General features: G+C 40.8%; 1 protein-coding gene across 1 annotated transcript; it reads left to right on the forward strand.

The window, feature by feature from the left end:
• Positions 1–1434: 1434 nt before the first annotated feature.
• Positions 1435–18182, forward strand: ipo7 (importin 7). Its single transcript, XM_070840992.1, has 25 exons — positions 1435–1616; positions 4073–4154; positions 7114–7267; positions 7379–7537; positions 7664–7820; positions 7946–8035; positions 8178–8272; positions 8364–8448; positions 8562–8696; positions 9038–9137; positions 9230–9306; positions 9450–9566; positions 11287–11376; positions 11493–11658; positions 11768–11928; positions 12481–12609; positions 13478–13544; positions 13698–13823; positions 14004–14101; positions 14190–14285; positions 14911–15131; positions 15439–15647; positions 15742–15948; positions 16059–16175; positions 17116–18182. The coding sequence occupies exons 1-25, from the start codon at positions 1533–1535 to the stop codon at positions 17211–17213; spliced, it is 3120 nt and encodes a 1039-aa protein (XP_070697093.1). The 5' UTR covers positions 1435–1532; the 3' UTR covers positions 17214–18182.
• Positions 18183–18860: the final 678 nt, after the last annotated feature.

The raw sequence follows: 18860 nt of genomic DNA on the forward strand, positions 1-18860 counted from the left end.
GATTACTGAATGTTCAGTCCCCTAAAGAATGCGTCCTAAAGCTTTACTCCCTAAATAGTTGCCTCATTCAGCCCAGTTACACAGTGAGCTGAAGTCCAATTGGACTCACTTTAGAGAACATGTTCCTCTCCTGTAAAATGTCAGACTTACACAAAGTCCATCTCTGGAAACTGGACATTTAATTCTAATCAGTATGATACGGCCATTAATAGTGTATATTCCTATTTGTTTGACAGAGAGGTACAATAACTAATCTATATCTAAGTGTGCGGAGTCACAAATATTGTTTAAGATTTTTGTTATAGTCAACATGAGTCTCACTTCAACTGTTCATTATTATGTACGTTCAGTTACTTAATATGTAATTAACTCATTTTAAAGATCAGTAAAGAATCCTGAAATTCTGTAAAATCCTGCAAATATGCAACTTGACTTAGAGAACAAACTATTCAGAGCACTACTACTTCACTGTTGATCTCGAGGACAGATTGTTCGAACACATTACATCTCAGCTGTATTACATCTGTGCTGTATAGTTTTGTAGGAATAACATGCACATTATTCCTTTTATGGAGGAGAAGGAAGAGGAATAGTCTTTGTACAAGATGTAAAAGATGTAGAGCTGTCCTCGTCATCAGTCCTTCCCTTATTACTAATTACATGCCTTATTCCCTTATCCCTATTTCATACAGTCTATAGTCCTTGCAAATAGATAAATACAAGCATTAAGAAAACCCATATTGATCCCAGTGTCCGGTGCAGTCATTTAGTGTATTTATTTCTGCGTGCTTCAGTTTTGTAGTAAAATGATTTATGAGACAATGGGAAAATTCATTATGACAGAATTTGCATATTTTACAACATTATGCAAAATACTAAAGGAAATGTCTTCTAACTAGCAACAGAGACTAACTTTTGCATGGAATATCTTATTCTGCCATTCTTTATCAGCCTTTATTAAGTATCTTTTTTTATTATAATGCCTTATTCAACAGTCACAAATAATGGGTATTGCAGCTCGATAATCTGAATAATTTTCTGATGTAGTTAAAGGTCACTTTGCATCAATAATATTACACAAGTTTTATAGCTGGGATCGGGATCAAATGAGACTCGTAAAAAAACACAAACACATCATGCAGAGCTGAAATTCCCCAGTTCAGTGTGTGAACACGCCTTTAAGGTCTAAAGTGGATCTGTAATCTTTTTAGTACATTGAAATTAAATTATATTTTCTTAAATGAAAGCAGCCATAATAGATAGATACATAGATGCATACATACCATACCATTACATTATATAACATGAGTAGGTCGCACTAAAGTTATTGCAGGAAACTACAACTCCCATGGCTCTGCGGTCGCCGCCGGATGTTCGTGTTGCACAAATTTGGCGCTGATCTATCCGGGTACTTCATTCACTGCTTCCTTTCGCGCCGGGTAACCGGAGAGCTGTGCGTCCATGTGCGCAGTGACTGGGAATTGATAGACCTCTGAAATATTAAAATCCGAGCCCTTAACAGAGTTTTCATAATGGATCCTGAGTCTTTGGTCGAGGCCCTTCGGGGTACGATGGACCCCAACCTGCGGGAGGCCGCGGAGAGACAGCTGAACGAGGTAAAAGTTGAGATTAGCCGCTGACTGTGATGGAGGTTGTGGCGCGGTCTCGGATCGGGCCTCGGCCGTTCACAACATCAAGATGGTGCGATCACGCAGACTGGGCTCTGCTACCTTTACCGTGACAGATCAAAAGCTAAAGTCCGCTACTCGACAGCTACACCGCTCCTTACGCCCTCACTCCTGCCGCTAATGTTGCGCCATTAACGCCAATTCAAGTGCGTTTTTTATTTCTTGCTCATGTGCCAGTAACTAACGTCAACGTTAGCTTCATCTCCAGCCAGCTGTGGCGCTAATGCTAAACAAGCTAAGCCGTGCCGGAAGATAATTGTTAGCTAGTCGCACACAGTTTAGCTATAGTTTTGATTAATTCCAGAGCTGACACGACACACGAACAGCACGGCTGGTGTTTTAAACAACCAGTGAGGCCCAGTGAGTGCGGGGAATGTGCTAGTTGGCGTATTTTAAAGCAGGATACTGATTCCTTAGCCGTGTGGCTAATAGCAGCTAGCTAACTCCGCTACTTGTTGGGTGAGCTGCCACAGCTCTGCTACATAGCTGCTGCTCACGTGTCACTGTGACAAGCCCTGAAATGATGGCATGTTTTAACATCCGAGTAAAATATACCACAGCAGACTTCTCGCTCGTTTTAGCCATAGCCACACTTAATATATGGTCGGCGGCCTTATAGGTACTTGTTAAAAATATCTAAATCTGAGTTTTACGTTAGCCGAGTTCCATGTGGGCTAATGTTAAGTAAGTTAGCAACACTGAATTGAACTGAAAAAAGTTAACTCTCCTCATTCGCCTCTTATTAGGTACTGATCACCAAACTTAACAACATTTCATTAGCAGTGCTTATGTTCTGTAACTCTAATCATTTAAGCTGTAGAAAAGTAAGTGGCAAATAAATCTAAAGGTTAAGACTGAGCAGGATCATTTTGATCATTACCATGGCAGTTTAATTATGAGCCATTCTGTCTTGGGGGAAAATGAATATTTAGTAGAACAGTGTGTTGCATAAAACAACTTGAAACCTTCAAGTCATGATTTTAAACAATGTCTTTCAGAAGATACTTGGTGCTCAGTGATTCTGTAAGAAATTGCTTATGGAGGTTATGGGCTGATGCTTTAGATTGTTTTTATGGGCAGTTTATTCATGTCAGACAGTTGGCATTGTTCAGTCAAATCATAATGCATGGTTAAACTCAAATGTTCCTCTACATTTGTCTGCCTTTTTAGTCCCTGACAACTGTTGCCACAAAATAAGGTCTAATTTATTTTTGTATTCAAGTATTAAGAATAATCCAGCCATAGCAGACATCTTACATATGTTTTGTCCCAATCAAGTAGCCCTTGTTTACTTCCATGTTTATTTTTGGCAGTGCAAGAAGCATTTTTTATTTTTTTTTAACCCACATATGCATTAACAATGATGGCTCACTTGAATGGCATAGCTAGGAGGGTGTTCTTACGTAGCTGGCTTGAGTTATTTGAGTTGTGTATAGAACAAAAAACAAGCCTTCTGGAGGAGGATGGAGTAAATCTGTTGGTGTGCACAGTTTCTAAATACAGTGCTTTGCTTAGTCATAAACTCTGACTTTGTTTTTCATGGAAAAAGGCCAGGTAAATGACTAAGCCTTGACAAAATGCTCAAATACCCTTACATGACCTTTTAAAAATATGTAGACACGTTGGAGCTGCATTGTGGTTGAAAGCGCATATTAAGGAAAGTACTGTTTGTGGTAGAACCATGGACACCAGCATATTTGGAATCAGCTGTATGTTTATTGCTCCAGCTGCAAATATCTGGTATGTTAGTTGGTTATCTCATTATTTATCACCTTTACCAGCTTACATGTACCACACCAATGCTGCTTGAGTTGTGGAGGAGGCAGTAACCCAGAAATATATGGGCTGTAAACCTGTACTTGGTCACTTTACCACTTATTCTTTTTCGCATCAGAAAATTGATTTGGGTTTGTAATGCCAGGGTGTTGACCAAAAAGGCCTGCACTGTTTTGTATCACAGCAGGCTAATATAAGAATAATTCATTTGAACAAGTCACCAATGTATCCAGAGCGAGTTTATACTCTTCTGACAGCTTTGGGTAACAAATGCTGATGGCTTAAAAATGGGGCGCATGGGATTTCTTTGTCTTGTAAATGTAATGTAAAAATGCAACAAAGCATGAAATTATTCATCACCTATGAAATGGTAACTGTATATCAGATTATGTTGTGAGTTGCTCAGCAGTTGGTGATTGTATGACTTAAAGCGCCTGAATGACCCCTCACTTTCCTTTTTTTTCTTTCACGGTCATCTCCCTACAGCTACAACAGCAAATTGCAGCAGAACAGAAAGAACTGGAAATAGATCTTATGAAAAATGGGAGATTCCAAATGTTGTTTTGGTGTCTGATTTATACTCAGCTGTTTTCAATTCTGATCTACAGGGTCACACCCAGGTAAACTTTGTGTCCACTCTGCTGCGTGTCACCATGTCTGATCAGCTGGATTTGCCTGTCAGGCAAGCAGGTGAGTCTACACTTAAGACATGTGATAATAGAGCTACAGCTGGCAAAATATGTTTTATATAAAACTAGACAGAACATAAAAAAGACTGCACATGTTATAAATGTTAAATGGTCTTATTTGAGAGAAATGCTCAGATTCAGTCTCTGCTAGTAGCCTAAGGGGTGGCATCTTTGTAGTCAACTGATTTGTGTAATCACAGTTGGCTGAGGGATGAATTTAAAAGCTGAGGTGGAGACTCTACACAAACAGATGCTAAATGTGCCCTACTAAATGGTTGATTGGTGGGAAAAAAAACAAAAAAAAAACATAGAAAGTAAATGCAATTCTCACAAACGGTCTAAAAGCAGAGACACTGGCTTGATAATAAGATTGCAACACTTTTAGGTAAAATTAATTTGGGAAGTGCATTTTCTGCCCTGTAAACAGTTTTATGCTTGTTTGGACAAAACTTTCATATTCTAGGAGGCTCAATCTTAGATTGAGACTGAGATTGAATCCCCAAATAAAAACCACCACCTTGTCTGCTCATAGCATTTTTTTTAAAACTTAAAAAAATTTTTTTAGTTTAACTCTTGAGCTTAGAAAAAATAACACTTGGGAAATGTTATTGTCCTTTTCTGTGTGTCTGTTTTATGTCTTAATAAGGAGTGTTATTATAAAACATTATGATGACACATCAGTCCATGCTGCCCCCCCCCCCTTCTATCAACTGGATCCACATACAATTACCAAAACACCCTGGCACTGTGTGGCTTACCACTTCATCTTGCACCCGACTCCAATTTTGTCAGATGGCATTACATAGCAATGGAGAAAAAGGCTGGATATTTTTCATGACCCCAAGTTAAACAGGCCACTTATATAATGGTTTTAAAAAGATAATTTAGCGAGGATACATGATTCACACTCGTTTTTTATTTTATTTTTTGTTGAGAGGCTAAAGTGCCACGCTGAAGTGCAGTGGACACGTGGAGTTGGTTAAATATAGCTTGTTTTGCTTTAGTCAAATGCTGCTCTGTGAGGAAGGTGTCAGTGGTGGGGGAAAAAGCAATGTTCAAAGTTAAAATCTTGACCAAAGTTGCGGCACAAAGTACACAGATAGTTTCTGAATCACTATGTGCCCACCTTCCAAGTATTCATAGCTGTACTAGCAAATTAAGCTGTTGTAGTGCTGTGCTTTGGTGCAATAAATTACTTTTCCAGCTGTAGGAAAAATGTGTTTAGAGCAGAATAGTGGAGGAGCAGCTCCTCCAGACAGCTCCTCCGAGTAATATCACGAGTGGAGCTGATAACAAATACACATCGTGCATCTTAATTTATTATATTGGCTCTTCGCCAATCATTTGGGCTGATCGGATTATTCTTGGTTAGCTCCTGTCTGGCTCCATGTTGGCTGGCAGACCAACAAAAAATGCTGTGGTTTATTTTTTGTGTGTGTGGAAACAATCAAATAAAATGATCACAAAAGAAGCACTGTGATTGACAGTCATTACATAATTTTCTGTGAATAGGTTGACCAAGTGCATTGTAGTTTTATAACGCTCTCTAGACAGAATGATTGAATGTGGGTTTGAGTTGTATTTGATTCAGTATTGGCAGCAGTTTCAGTATGTGGTGAGTTTGGGATCTCTGCTGCTTAGATTTCTGCTGCCAACTGAATACAAAATGGGTAAATTGATTTTTGTGTGCGCTGCTCAAAGCAGTGAAAAATGACACTTCTGTCAACAATTGACATGTTGCTGTCGACGTTTTAAATGGCTGTTTTTTTTTTGTTTGAGGACCACTAATAAAATTACATTCACCTCAAATGTATTTGTGTAGCAGATGTCCTAAAAAAAAAAAATTGGCACACAATAAAAAAAAAAAAATCAACATAGGTGCCTTGTTAGTGTTTATTTCATGTTTTTATTTCAGATAATCTCAATTTTGTGAGTAGATTTAAGAGCTTATTATAAACACTGGTTAAAGGAAAGTGATCGTATACTTGAGTTCACTGGTTGTGTAATTTTTTTTTAAGCCCCCAGTATATGATCTCAAACAGATATTACACTACATGAAGGAGGATATAGGAGGAGGAGAATAGCCACGTTTGATAAAACACCTGTAGTGGGCATTTTACTATATTTGTATGCCCTCTTCATGGTTTCCAATCATTTATTAAGCTTGCAACAGTTTCATTCAGCTAGACTTTTTCAGTAAGTCAATTTTTCCCCCTCTCTCTATGAATCAAATCGATATGGCAGATTCTTGGCTTTGCTGTGTCGGGCGATTGTGTAGTTTGGTGGTCATTGGCGGAGGGGAGGGGGTTTATGCTCTGTCAGCATTGATAGGCTGGATTATGATTGCCTCGCCAGCGGTGTAGACATTTGTGTCAGCAGTCTGACGTCCGCCTCCCAGCCCTCACTCCTCCTCTCTCTCAGATGCCTCTCCCTGTGAGCCACAGAACTCTGTGGGGCCCCACGTTGTAGATGTGAACCCAGCTGACACCCTTGTGCCACATTCAAAACTACTGAACTGCAGATGGAAGAATTTATTTCTGCGGCTTAGGCTTTAGGTGTATCTGAATTTGCACTACTGTGTTGTGCATAGTCATGATGCAAATGCAGTCAATATGATGGGTGAGCTTTCGGGAGTTGGAGGAGGTTGTACACCAACTGAATTTTAAAAGCATACATGGTAGTTTACTTACTAAATCACCATGTATTTGGACGGGGGTGCGGCATTATTGATTTGTCAAACTTCAAATAGATATTAATACAGAAAAGGTGCTGATATATCTTGCAAACGAATCTATTGATTCTCAAATTTGCTATTAGGTGAGGTGCAAAGTGCAAATGACTCCTTGTGACTTTTTCCATCTTGATGGTTTTATTAATGAGCTATTTCATTGGTGTTATGAGCAGAAATTTCACAAAAGTGCCATAAAGGGCTGACCCTTGTTTTCTCTACCTCCATCTAGGTGTGATTTACCTTAAGAACATGATAACCCAGCACTGGAGTGATGGAGACGGTTCAGCCACAGAGACGCCTGTCAATAACATCCCTGATGAGGACAGGCAGTTCATTCGAGACAACATAGTGGAGGCCATCATCCACTCTCCCGAGCGCATCAGGTAACCACACACCCTGCTGGCTGAGTGGAGTGAGAGGAGCTTAGTCACCCTGTTCCACCTCTGCCACTTTCAAAATCACGCAATCTAAAACTGCCCTTTTGATCTCATCAGGGTGCAGTTGACCACATGTATCCACCACATGATCAAGCATGACTACCCCGGCAAGTGGACGGCCATCGTGGACAAGATCGGCTTCTACCTGCAGTCTGACAACAGTGCAGGGTGGCTGGGCATCTTGCTCTGCCTTTACCAGCTCGTCAAAAACTATGAGTAAGTCGGACCTCATAAACTATTACTATATAATTAATGGTTTATAAATTTCTATTGCATCATAGCATGTGACAAGGGGTCAACGTTGTGCTTGTGTGGCTCATGTAACCTGTGTGTGTGAAACAGATATAAGAAACCTGAAGAGCGTCAACCTCTGGTGGCTGCCATGCACATCTTTATGCCCATGCTGAAAGAACGCTTCATCCAGCTGCTCCCTGACCACTCCAGTGACTCTGTCCTCATACAGAAGCAAATCTTCAAAATCCTCTATGCCCTGTTCCAGGTAATATCGCAGCACGTACTTCATTTTTTGAAGACAAAAAACAAGATAGTGAAACATATCTGGTCTAACTAGAGCAAGATTTTGTCTTTTTTCTTCAAAACGGACTTTCATGTTTGTCTCCACAGTACAACCTCCCCCTGGAGCTCATCAACAGACAGAACCTGACAGAGTGGATGGAGATCCTGAAGACAGTAGTGGATAGAGATGTGCCCCCGGTGAGCAGACAAAATTAGTTTTTCTTTTTTTTTTTTTTTTTTTTAAACAATATCAGTCTTTACAAATTGTTTGGTTTCTGAGATGTGCACATCTAAGTGCTCCACTAGCTGACCTTACCAACGTTGTCCTCGGCCTGTGCAGGAGACGATGCAGATAGATGAAGATGAGCGGCCTGAGTTGCCATGGTGGAAGTGTAAGAAGTGGGCCCTACACATCTTGGCTCGGCTGTTTGAGAGGTAAAAGCCTGTTGTTCCCTCAATGTGTTGAATATACTGTACAAACGGGTTTAACAATAATAACATTCGCTATATTAAATCGGCTTTGCAGGTATGGAAGCCCAGGCAACACAACCAAAGAGTACACAGAGTTTGCTGAACTTTTCCTCAAGGAATATGCAGTCGCTGCTCAGCAGGTAAGAACTTCAAAAGGTGTAATGTAAGCAGCAGCTTTCTAGTCAGGCTGAACTGTGTCTTTTGGAGTTTGCCTCATAAATATACTGAATTCTTTTGTACATTTGTCTACTAGGTGCTGCTGAAAGTCTTATACCAGTTCAAGGAAAAGCAATATGTGGCTCCCAGAGTACTCCAACAGACGCTCAATTACATCAACCAAGGCATCGCACATGCTCTGACGTGGAGAAATCTCAAACCACACATCCAGGTATAAATACATATTTGACACTCCAGCAAACATTTCACTGTACTGTATATGACAGGCCTTAAGCGTTGATGCAGTAAGAACACTGAAGCTGTAGTTGTTTTGAAGTACTGAGTACTGATGGATGCATTAAGCTAAAGCACTTCTAAGCGGTGTGGGTTCAGCCAGCAAACAAATGAAGCAGTACTGTGTGACAGTAAAATGTCATGTTTAAGTTTAAAACATATTCTCAGGTTCAACAATCTGTAGTCGCTGGACATTGTAGAAATTTTACAACAAATGGCCTCTAATCTGACATCGGCTGTGTAAATAACACACACTAATTGTGACTTTTTGTCTTTCAGGGCATCATTCAGGATGTGGTGTTCCCCCTCATGTGTTACACAGACAGTGATGAGGAACTGTGGCAGGAGGATCCGTACGAGTACATCCGCATGAAGTTTGGTAAGCAAAGGAAGTTGGTGCCTGTAATCCAAAAGGAACCGTCTGCATCATTGATGACAAACCATTCACCCGATCTCTGCTATCCCCTCTAGACGTGTTTGAGGACTTCATCTCTCCAACAACTGCAGCCCAGACACTCCTGTTCACAGCCTGCAACAAGAGGAAAGAGGTGAGTTGAATTTATGTTGTGGTTTATTTCCTTGAAACTTAAATTCTCCTTTTTTAACTGAAAAATAAATAAAACATTCTTCTTGTGTTCCCACTAATCAATGAGGCCTAAGGAATAACCCTACATGTTGTTGCTCTGTTTAGGTGCTGCAAAAGACTATGGGCTTCTGCTACCAGATACTCACTGATCCCGCCTCTGACCCCAGGAAAAAGGACGGTGCCCTCCACATGATAGGCTCTTTGGCTGAAATCCTGCTGAAGGTAAATGGCTCTCCGCCGACTTGTTTGCGATTCTTCTTTCCCACACACAGATTAAAGAGCATTGATTTTGAGCAAAATGGTGTCGAACATTTGTAACATGGTGCAGCAAACAGGATTTTCATCATCACACTTTCCTGTTTTTACCATGAGCATTCAGTTGTAATTTATGGTCTCCAAGTGTGGCAAGAGACTTATTTTGCAGAAGTTGGCTTAGCATTGAGATGTTGGAATAGTTGTGGAGCAAATATTCAAGTGCTGATGGTGTAGATCATATATGTCAAACTCAAGGCCCGCGGGCCACATCCGCCCCGCGATACAATTATATACGGCCCACGAGATAATTTCATGTGACTATTACGAATGGCCCGTCGGTAAACAGCATTCCCACCTCTCATACTACAAATCCCACAATGCACTGAACAGCTGCCACGCTAGTCAGGACCCGTGCAGCAGCCCCTCCTCCCGCAGGTATAATGACACACTGATCAGCGGATCAATGCATCGATCAGCGTTGTTATAGCGACACTTATGACACGTTTCCACTAGTACCTACTCAGCTCTACTCGGCGTAGGTACGGAGTAGGTACTAGTGGAAACGCGCCATTAAGCTAGCCCCCCCAAAATAAATGGCCAAACGAAAAGTGGACTTTGAAAACAGAGACTTTCAAAGCAGGTGGGGGGTGTTTTACCTGTTTGTCTGTCGGAGGTGAACCTGTGTGTCTTATTTGTGGAGCTGATTTGGCTTGAATTAAAGAATATAAATATAAGACGACACTTTGAGACAAAACATGAGGATGGTACAAAAAAGAGAAAAATTATTTAAAATTCTATTTATTTTATTGAGGAAGAGTTGTTGAAGTTTGGCTGTTTAAATTCATATTTCTGGATAAAATATATATTATTATTATTATATTATATTGTATTATATGCTACAATAAAAGAGTCACTTTTAGAGTCTTCACTAAATGTTGAGCCCGTTTGGCCCGCGACTTAGACCCTGTTTTAAATTTTGGCCCTTTCTTTGATTGAGTTTGACACCCCTGGTGTAGATTCACTCAACATTTTTGAGTGTCAAACAACATAGATGGTATAGGCTGAAAGTGTGTGGCATGCATGTCATACACAGCTAAGGCAACAGTGGGGCACATTGAAATTTTTAGCATTCAGTACATAATTTCTTGTATTTTCATTTTTCTATTAATGCAACAATTCGTGCCTTTTCTGCTCCGTCCATTTGTGGTGGAAATGTTTTATGTAAAGGAAAAGGCAAAGCTCAGGTCCGGGTGACAAATATAATATAAATGTAATGCATTAAGGCTAAGACATTCTGCATTGCTCTCAGGTATTTTTTTATTCTACCATGAATCATTTTTTCTCACCTACAACCTACATTTACTGTAAGACCAGCAACTTCACTGCTTCCCCTGTGCTCCTTTTATTGTAACTCTCTCGCTCAACCAGTCACTTGCTATGGACACATATTACACTACTTATTGAATGTGCCATTCACCCAATGCCTCCACACTCAAGCGTCATGCATAATGTACAAAGAAGATGTAGATAAAAGGCACAATAGTTTGATGTAAAAACACACTTTAATCAGAATTTTCATCAAAGGTGGCAGCCAAAAACACAAAGCAGCTGATGCCTTTGAGTTAGTTAGGGAGGGAAAACCCAGATCTGGTGAAACCTGACAGTTTTTATTTCTTTGTCTACACAGAAAAAAATATATAAGGACCAGATGGAGTTCATGCTGCAGAATCATGTCTTCCCCCTGTTCCGCAGCGAACTGGGCTACATGAGAGCCAGAGTAAGTCATCAACAGACAACACTCATGTGTTTTATTACCGATTTAAAGTGACATAATGTTATATTTCCACATTACTTGACTCTTGAAGTTATTTACTGCCACGTTTTCTCACTCAGGCCTGCTGGGTACTGCATTACTTCTGTGAGGTTAAGTTCAAAAGTGACCAGAACCTGCAGACTGCTCTTGAGCTGACCCGCCTTTGTCTAATCAATGACAACGAGATGCCGGTTAAGGTGGAGGCTGCTATTGCCCTGCAGGTTCTCATCAGCAACCAGGAGAAAGGTAAATTACACACTTACTGACAGCACTTTACATATGATATTTCTTTTTAAGAAATGTGTAATGTAAGTTTCCTTTAGGTGTCTAGATTAACGTGTGCTGTATTCTTTAGCCAAAGAATACATCACCCCCTTCATCCGGCCAGTGATGCAGGCACTCCTGCACATTGTCAGGGAGACGGAGAACGATGACCTCACTAATGTCATACAGAAGATGATCTGTGAATACAGTGAGGAGGTCACCCCAATTGCAGTGGAAATGACGCAGCACTTGGTAAGTGCAGTCAGTGATGGTAAATGGATGACATCAACATGTAATCGCTTTACTGAGTGGTCCAAAACTCCCCCTATGGCTGCTGTGAATGCAGAGGGGCCGAAAAAGAAACTATTATCTAAAGGTTGCTCAATCGAAAATGATCCTCTACTTGCATGACAAACAGACTTCATTCTCTCATGAATGATGATGAGTCATGATGATTCACTCATGGATGAACCCAGAAACGGTAACTACATATCCATGTTAATGTCTTGCCAAGAAAGCATTTGCTTTTCTTCTCTTCACCCATTAGAAGCTGCACAGCAGCTCTTTACCATTTTAGCAGATTTCCCTTTTGTTGGCCATGTGAATGCACTGATAGCAGACAGATTTAGTCATGCCACATGCATATGCTCTATACTCTTTTTAAAAGAAAGCTGCAGTCAACTGGAAGGTTGACTGGTTTCTTTAATTTGATAATGTATGAGATAAGAGACTTCCAGCCTGATGGTGAAATGTATGGGTACTAAAACTCCACGGACTAGATAATAAATCTTTCCTTTTTTACAGGCTATGACGTTCAACCAGGTGATTCAGACGGGGCCTGACGAGGAGGGAGGAGATGACAAGGCTGTAACAGCTATGGGCATCCTCAACACTATTGACACATTGCTCAGTGTGGTGGAGGACCATAAAGAGGTTAGCAGCATAGCCACTAAGCATCTCTCCCTTTCTGCTTTCTCTTTCTCTTCCTCTTCCTCTCCCCCCCTCCCACCGGCTTCCCCCTCCCCCCCACAACCCCTAATCACTCAGCTCGATGCCACTTCATCTGCAGAAGCAGCTCTGGTCTGTAGCGTTCCTGCCAACACACTTCAGCCTCCCACCAACTCCTGGGAACACGCTCTGTTCTCGCCATGTTCAAAATGACTCAGAGGCTGAGGCAGGCGCTAGAAATAGTGGCGGGGCATGCTGCCACCATGTCTGCCGAACATTGGACTGCTGGTGCTCGAAGCCAAGAAGCCATTAGACCGAGCATTGCTGTATACTGAATATTTTTGATTGCACAACAGTTCAGTAGTTCAGTTCTACATCACTTTGCTACAAAGAATTGGAAGTCTTATTTGACCAATGAATTTGATGCACATAATTTGGCCTGATGAATTGATGTAGAGGACAAATCTGACTCAAAAGTCCTTTATGTATTCATTAAATTCATAGGTTTGTACATGCACTGTTTGATCATGTTTTTTCATTAAATGAAGAATATGATTTCAGGATCCAGTTTATAATTCAGACCGATTCTATGAAAGTTCCCTTTTTTACATAACATTGTTTGAAAACAATATTTTTCAAATACTTTAACCAAATGTTTCAAAAACACCCAAATGGCTCATGCGGTTTTATTAATTTGGAGACCTTTTGTGTTGGATGATTCACTCCAATTTGTACTTTCAGGAACATGCTGTTTAGTGATGAAACTATACACAGCTTTTAGCTTAACAGCTTTATCTTCATTTTTTTGATAATGATTTAATCCTTATTGCCTTTAACCGTTGTGTTGTTTCAGATCACCCAGCAGCTGGAGGGCATCTGCCTGCAGGTGATTGGCACTGTGCTGCAGCAACATGTACTGGGTAAGCAGGACCGGTCCCTCTTGTGTGTAAACATTCAACCTGCATGGTGCATTAAAACGGTCTCTGTCTGCCTGACTAAGAGGTGACCCATAGGTAATAAACAGACTAAATTTACCTCCAGTGACTCACTTTTCTCTTTCTTTTTCCCCCCAGAGTTCTATGAGGAGATCCTGTCTTTGGCTCACAGCCTGACCTGCCAGCAGGTGTCACCGCAGATGTGGCAGCTCCTTCCACTGGTGTACGAAGTCTTCCAGCAAGATGGATTTGACTACTTCACAGGTACGCCTTCATGTTAGAATGTTTGTTTTGTTTCTGTGAGGTTAAAAACATTTTGATCTGATAACAAGAACACTAGTACCTGATCCATACTTTGCCAATATCCAGGTTTAGAGGGGAAAAAAGGGGGGCTTTGTTTTGCTGTAAATTCAGCTGTCTAAAAGGCAAATGTGTTTGTTTCAGATATGATGCCTCTTCTCCACAACTATGTCACAGTTGACACAGACACCCTCTTATCTGACACCAAATACCTGGAGATCATCTATAACATGTGCAAGAAGGTAAAATAGTGCAGTTGATGATGCTGTGTTTTCAAGCTAATTATTAGTGGTGATTGGGAAGCTCACCTGGCCGTGTCACTTCACACAGGTCCTGACAGGTGATCCAGGCGAGGACCCAGAGTGCCATGCAGCCAAACTGCTGGAGGTGATCATTCTGCAGTGCAAAGGTCGCGGTATCGACCAGGTCAGTATACTACAAATGTACACCTCAAATTACTAAGCTAAAGAGAGAGGACTATAGAGACCTCAAGGTGCCATAGATGACATTCAGAACCACTAGATACCGCAATAGAGTATCAGCATATCCTCGTCCGTCCCATCGTGTTCTCAGAAATGTCACTTCATATTGTTCACAAAAGGGTCAACGTTATTCCATTGTTTCTTCCGTGTTCAGGTGTCCTTTCTGTGATTCACAGCACAAGGATTTACATCTTGGTTATTACTTTGTGGCCTGGAATATTGCTATTTTAGTAGCTTTAGAGATGTATTCAGCTTGATCAGCTTCTTTGATCTGCTGAGTTAAATCCATGTAACATAATTATCTATCTTTGTAATGCTGTTAATGGCAGTGACTCATGCACACATGGTTTGCTCGGCTCCACCTCCTCTACTATATCTTTACACAGCAAATGGTTGTTCACTGCAACAATAGTGTTCAGAATCTCATAAAGAACCTTTTTAAAGCCACAGCTACAAAATGTAGATCTACAGGATGCATTCACTGCTGAAATTCAAATAATTCTCCCAATTTTAAATGTTTGTAATGCACACGTATAGCTCTATTGAAGGTGAACTTGGTGTCGTCGCAGGTTGTGCCCTTGTTTGTGGCTGCTGCTTTGGAGCGTTTGACGCGGGAGGTGAAGACCAGCGAGCTGAGGACCATGTGTCTGCAGGTGGCCATCGCTGCACTATACTACAGCCCCCCTCTTCTCCTCAACACTTTGGAGAATCTGCGCTTTCCAAACAACACTGAGCCTATCACTAACCACTTCATAACCCAGTGGCTCAAAGATGTTGACTGCTTCCTTGGGTAAGAGTCTCATGAGTGCCTCAGTAGTGCAAGTTATCACTACAGTATACCTGGTCCTGACTGCTAAAACGATGTTTTCTAAATCTGGCAATACATGTCTTAGATGGCCTTAATGGAAGAAACCAGTCATTCGTTTTCATACTTGTGGTGTGTGTAAACTGGCTGCAACTATTTTTAATCAAGCTGTTTACATTGTATGACCACTAGCCAAAATATTCATCTTATCAACCAATTCGTCAATCAATTATCAGTAATTTTAGAACTGATATTATTAGAAATCGCATTAACTTTTTTGTTCCCCTCGCAGCCTCCATGACAGGAAGATGTGCATTCTTGGACTTTGTGCACTCATTGACCTCGAGCACAGACCTCAGGCAGTCAACCAGGTGGCCGGCCAACTTCTTCCAGCAGCCATCCTACTGTTCAATGGCCTGAAGAGGGCGTACGCCTGTCGAGCAGAGCATGAGAATGACGAAGATGACGACGATGAAGATGGGGAAGACGAGGAGGAAAACGGTAAGGCTCTAGTGTTGGACGTGTTTAGCGCAGCACCAGCCAAGGTGTGAATTAAGTGATGTTGAAAGACTTTTCTTCAAATGTCTGAATGTAGCTGAGCTAGGCAGTGACGAGGACGACATTGATGAGGAGGGCCAGGAGTACCTGGAGATGCTGGCGAAGCACGCAGGAGAGGACGGAGACGACGAAGATTGGGAGGAGGACGATGCTGAGGAGACGGCACTTGAGGGCTACACTACAGCTGTAGATGATGAAGACAACCTAGTGGACGAGTATCAGATCTTCAAAGCCATACTACAGAGTAAGACGACGGGCTTTTGATGAATCGCTTTCCTGCAAATCAAATGATTCTGTAAAACAAATACTTCCAGGTTGTACATTCGTCACTAATCTCGCTCTGCTATGCCGTAGATATCCAGAACCGTGACCCAGCATGGTACCAGGCACTAACACAGGCCCTTGACGAAGACCAGGGCAAACATCTTCAGGACATTGGCACACTTGCAGACCAGAGACGGGCAGCACACGGTGAGCACCGCCTGAGAATGCAACTCAATTATCCAATTAAACTCTGATGCGGCTCTTCTCTGACAATAAAGCCATTTTTGTTTTTGCATGCTATTTCCTGTTTTTATTTGCTGCGTTGATGTATTTGCCTCATTTTATCTAACATTACCAAATGCCTTTTCATCTGTACATTTACCTTCAATAAAATATTCACGGTATTCATAGCCTCTATCCCATTACACTACGGATTAGAGCATTGAAATTGGCCGCAAAAACATGAGTCTGGCATGATGATCATAATTTCACCTCTGTTAAATAAGTGTGTAGGCTGTGGATTGCCCTGTCTGCATGATGGTCTAGAGGTTAAGGGCTGACGAGGAACCAGTGTCCAAGGTTCGAGGTCTTGTTGGGAACCTTTCATTGCACGTTTTTCCCCCATCTTTCTACACTCCCTCTCGTTAGTGTGATTATTAATAATCTGTTCATTTACTATTTTGACTTATAATAAAGCCATAAAATGCCCAAAAAAGTGTTGGTCTAATTGGCGGCAGCAGATGAAGCTATGCTGGAATCTGGTGCGGTCTGATTGTTTTCTAACCAACCTTGCAAGCCTTCAGCACTTGAGCTGAGAGTAGCAGAGTGATGTGCAGAGGGGGAATAAGGCACAAGAGAGGAGTGTGTATGGGCTGCACTAATTTATACAATTTATAAAGACTTTAATTACACTTTTCCCCATTTTGGTTACACTGACGGGCTGAGAAGTTTTATGAACCCGGTCTCAGAATTACGTTCCTTTTGTTGGTCTGAGTACCGTGATGCAGGGAAGAAAGATTGAAAGCCATGCTCTTAAAATGTTATGAAATTTGTCTTGGACTTTTTTTTTTTTTTTTTTTTTTTCAAAAAAGAAAGGAAAACAATTTTCTTTTTGATTTTTAAAGTATTGTTGCTTATCTAATTACAGAATCCAAGATGATCGAGAAACACGGCGGGTATAAGTTCACAGCGCCAGTGGTGCCATCTACTTTCAACTTTGGAGGCACTGCTCCAGGAATGAATTGAGTCATCTGTTCTACTTTTTATTACTCTGTGACTGATTGTAGTGAAGTGAAAAAAAGCTTGTGTTGTTCCCTTAAGTAGTGGTTCCAGAACTGGTTCTTCTCAGTCATTCTTCAATCTGTCAAATGGGAAATAGCACCAGAAGATGTGGGAAAGCAACCAAAATGCAACCAATGGCTGGGGAAAACAAACCAAGAACTTGAGCACGATGCAAGAGAAGATGCTCTGAACAACGTTGTCTCCTGGAGCCCAGTGTGGAGGGGATACCATGACGGCAACTCTTTTGTTTTTTTTCCCACTTAAACAAATTTGGGGGATTAACAGTTAGAAATTGATAATGGGACTAAATATTTCATTATCACTGTTGTGGCCAAATGGCTGTAATATGATTATACCTCTGGTAGTGGTGATATCTACGTTATTTTCTGCATAAACAAACACTCATGTTTATGTACATACAAGCCAAGGTTATTGATTTTTCAAGTAGCCTTGAAAAACAACCAGAGGCATTTGTAAGGTGTTAACGGCTGTATTCATATGTAGCATATTGGATACTTCATAGCACTACGTGATGCCTGAGCTCTGTAAATTAATGACTAGCACTTTCATATTGTTCAGGTCTCCTAGCCTTCTGTATCAGACTGCAAATTTTTTAAATTGAAGACTATTTAAAATGAAAACAGCTGTAACTTTGTTACTTTGCAAGCGACTTCTGTAATGGCTGGTTGTCACGCATCTGGTTACAGAGAGGATCAGTGGGCAACTCGGAAACATTATTGATTTCAGGAAAACAGAGAATGCTCTTGGTGTTCAGTATGGCTACAGGACATGTGTTTTTGAGCACTGAAAGTACAATTGAATACATCATTGAAGCATGTACAATTGGACTTATCGTGAAGGTCTCAAGCTTTTGGTTGATGTATGGATGAACCATCTATATATACAACAACATATTAAAAAAAGCTAAGGGAATCCATGACCTCGAGTGTTTCCTTAGAGGTATATTTTGTCTCCTTTAATTTGATTTTATTTTTTAAGTCACTTGTTAAAGAGTACATGGTGTATTTGTACACACAAGCCTGTGTAGGTTTCCACATAACAGCTGATGCAAAAATGTAATCAATTAATACTATCAATACCAATTAATATCACACTTGCCAATTTGATCATAACATCTTCTTCAGGTCAGACAAGCAGCCCAGTGAGTTGTCCAGCCACCTGTAGAACAACGAAACAGGCACTGCAGTATAAACAGTGTGATTAAGCCCATAGCGAAGGCAGTTTTAACAAATTTTAATTCATCTCAGTTGGAAAAGCTCAGATCTAAATACAATGAACAGTGGCTGACTTACCTTTACCTGCCCCGGATCACTGTATTGGACATGTCAACTACTGTCATGACTTGGACACTTGAACACAACAGTTAATGCGAGTGCTTTTCCTACTATGAAGAGAGAAAATATCTACCATAAAAACAATGCCTGTTACCAAACTGTTCAGCAAAATCAGCTGACACGATGCCTTAATGTGGATCCTACTTCATTTCCTAATCTTGAGACCCTGTTTTATGTTAAAGTATAGTTTTAAGATTTTGTTTAATTTGTTTTTCTTTTGTTATATTCTGTATATTTCTTATGTACCATGTATAGT

This window comes from Pempheris klunzingeri, chromosome 1, assembly GCF_042242105.1.
Source record: "Pempheris klunzingeri isolate RE-2024b chromosome 1, fPemKlu1.hap1, whole genome shotgun sequence".
Lineage (NCBI taxonomy): Eukaryota > Metazoa > Chordata > Actinopteri > Acropomatiformes > Pempheridae > Pempheris > Pempheris klunzingeri.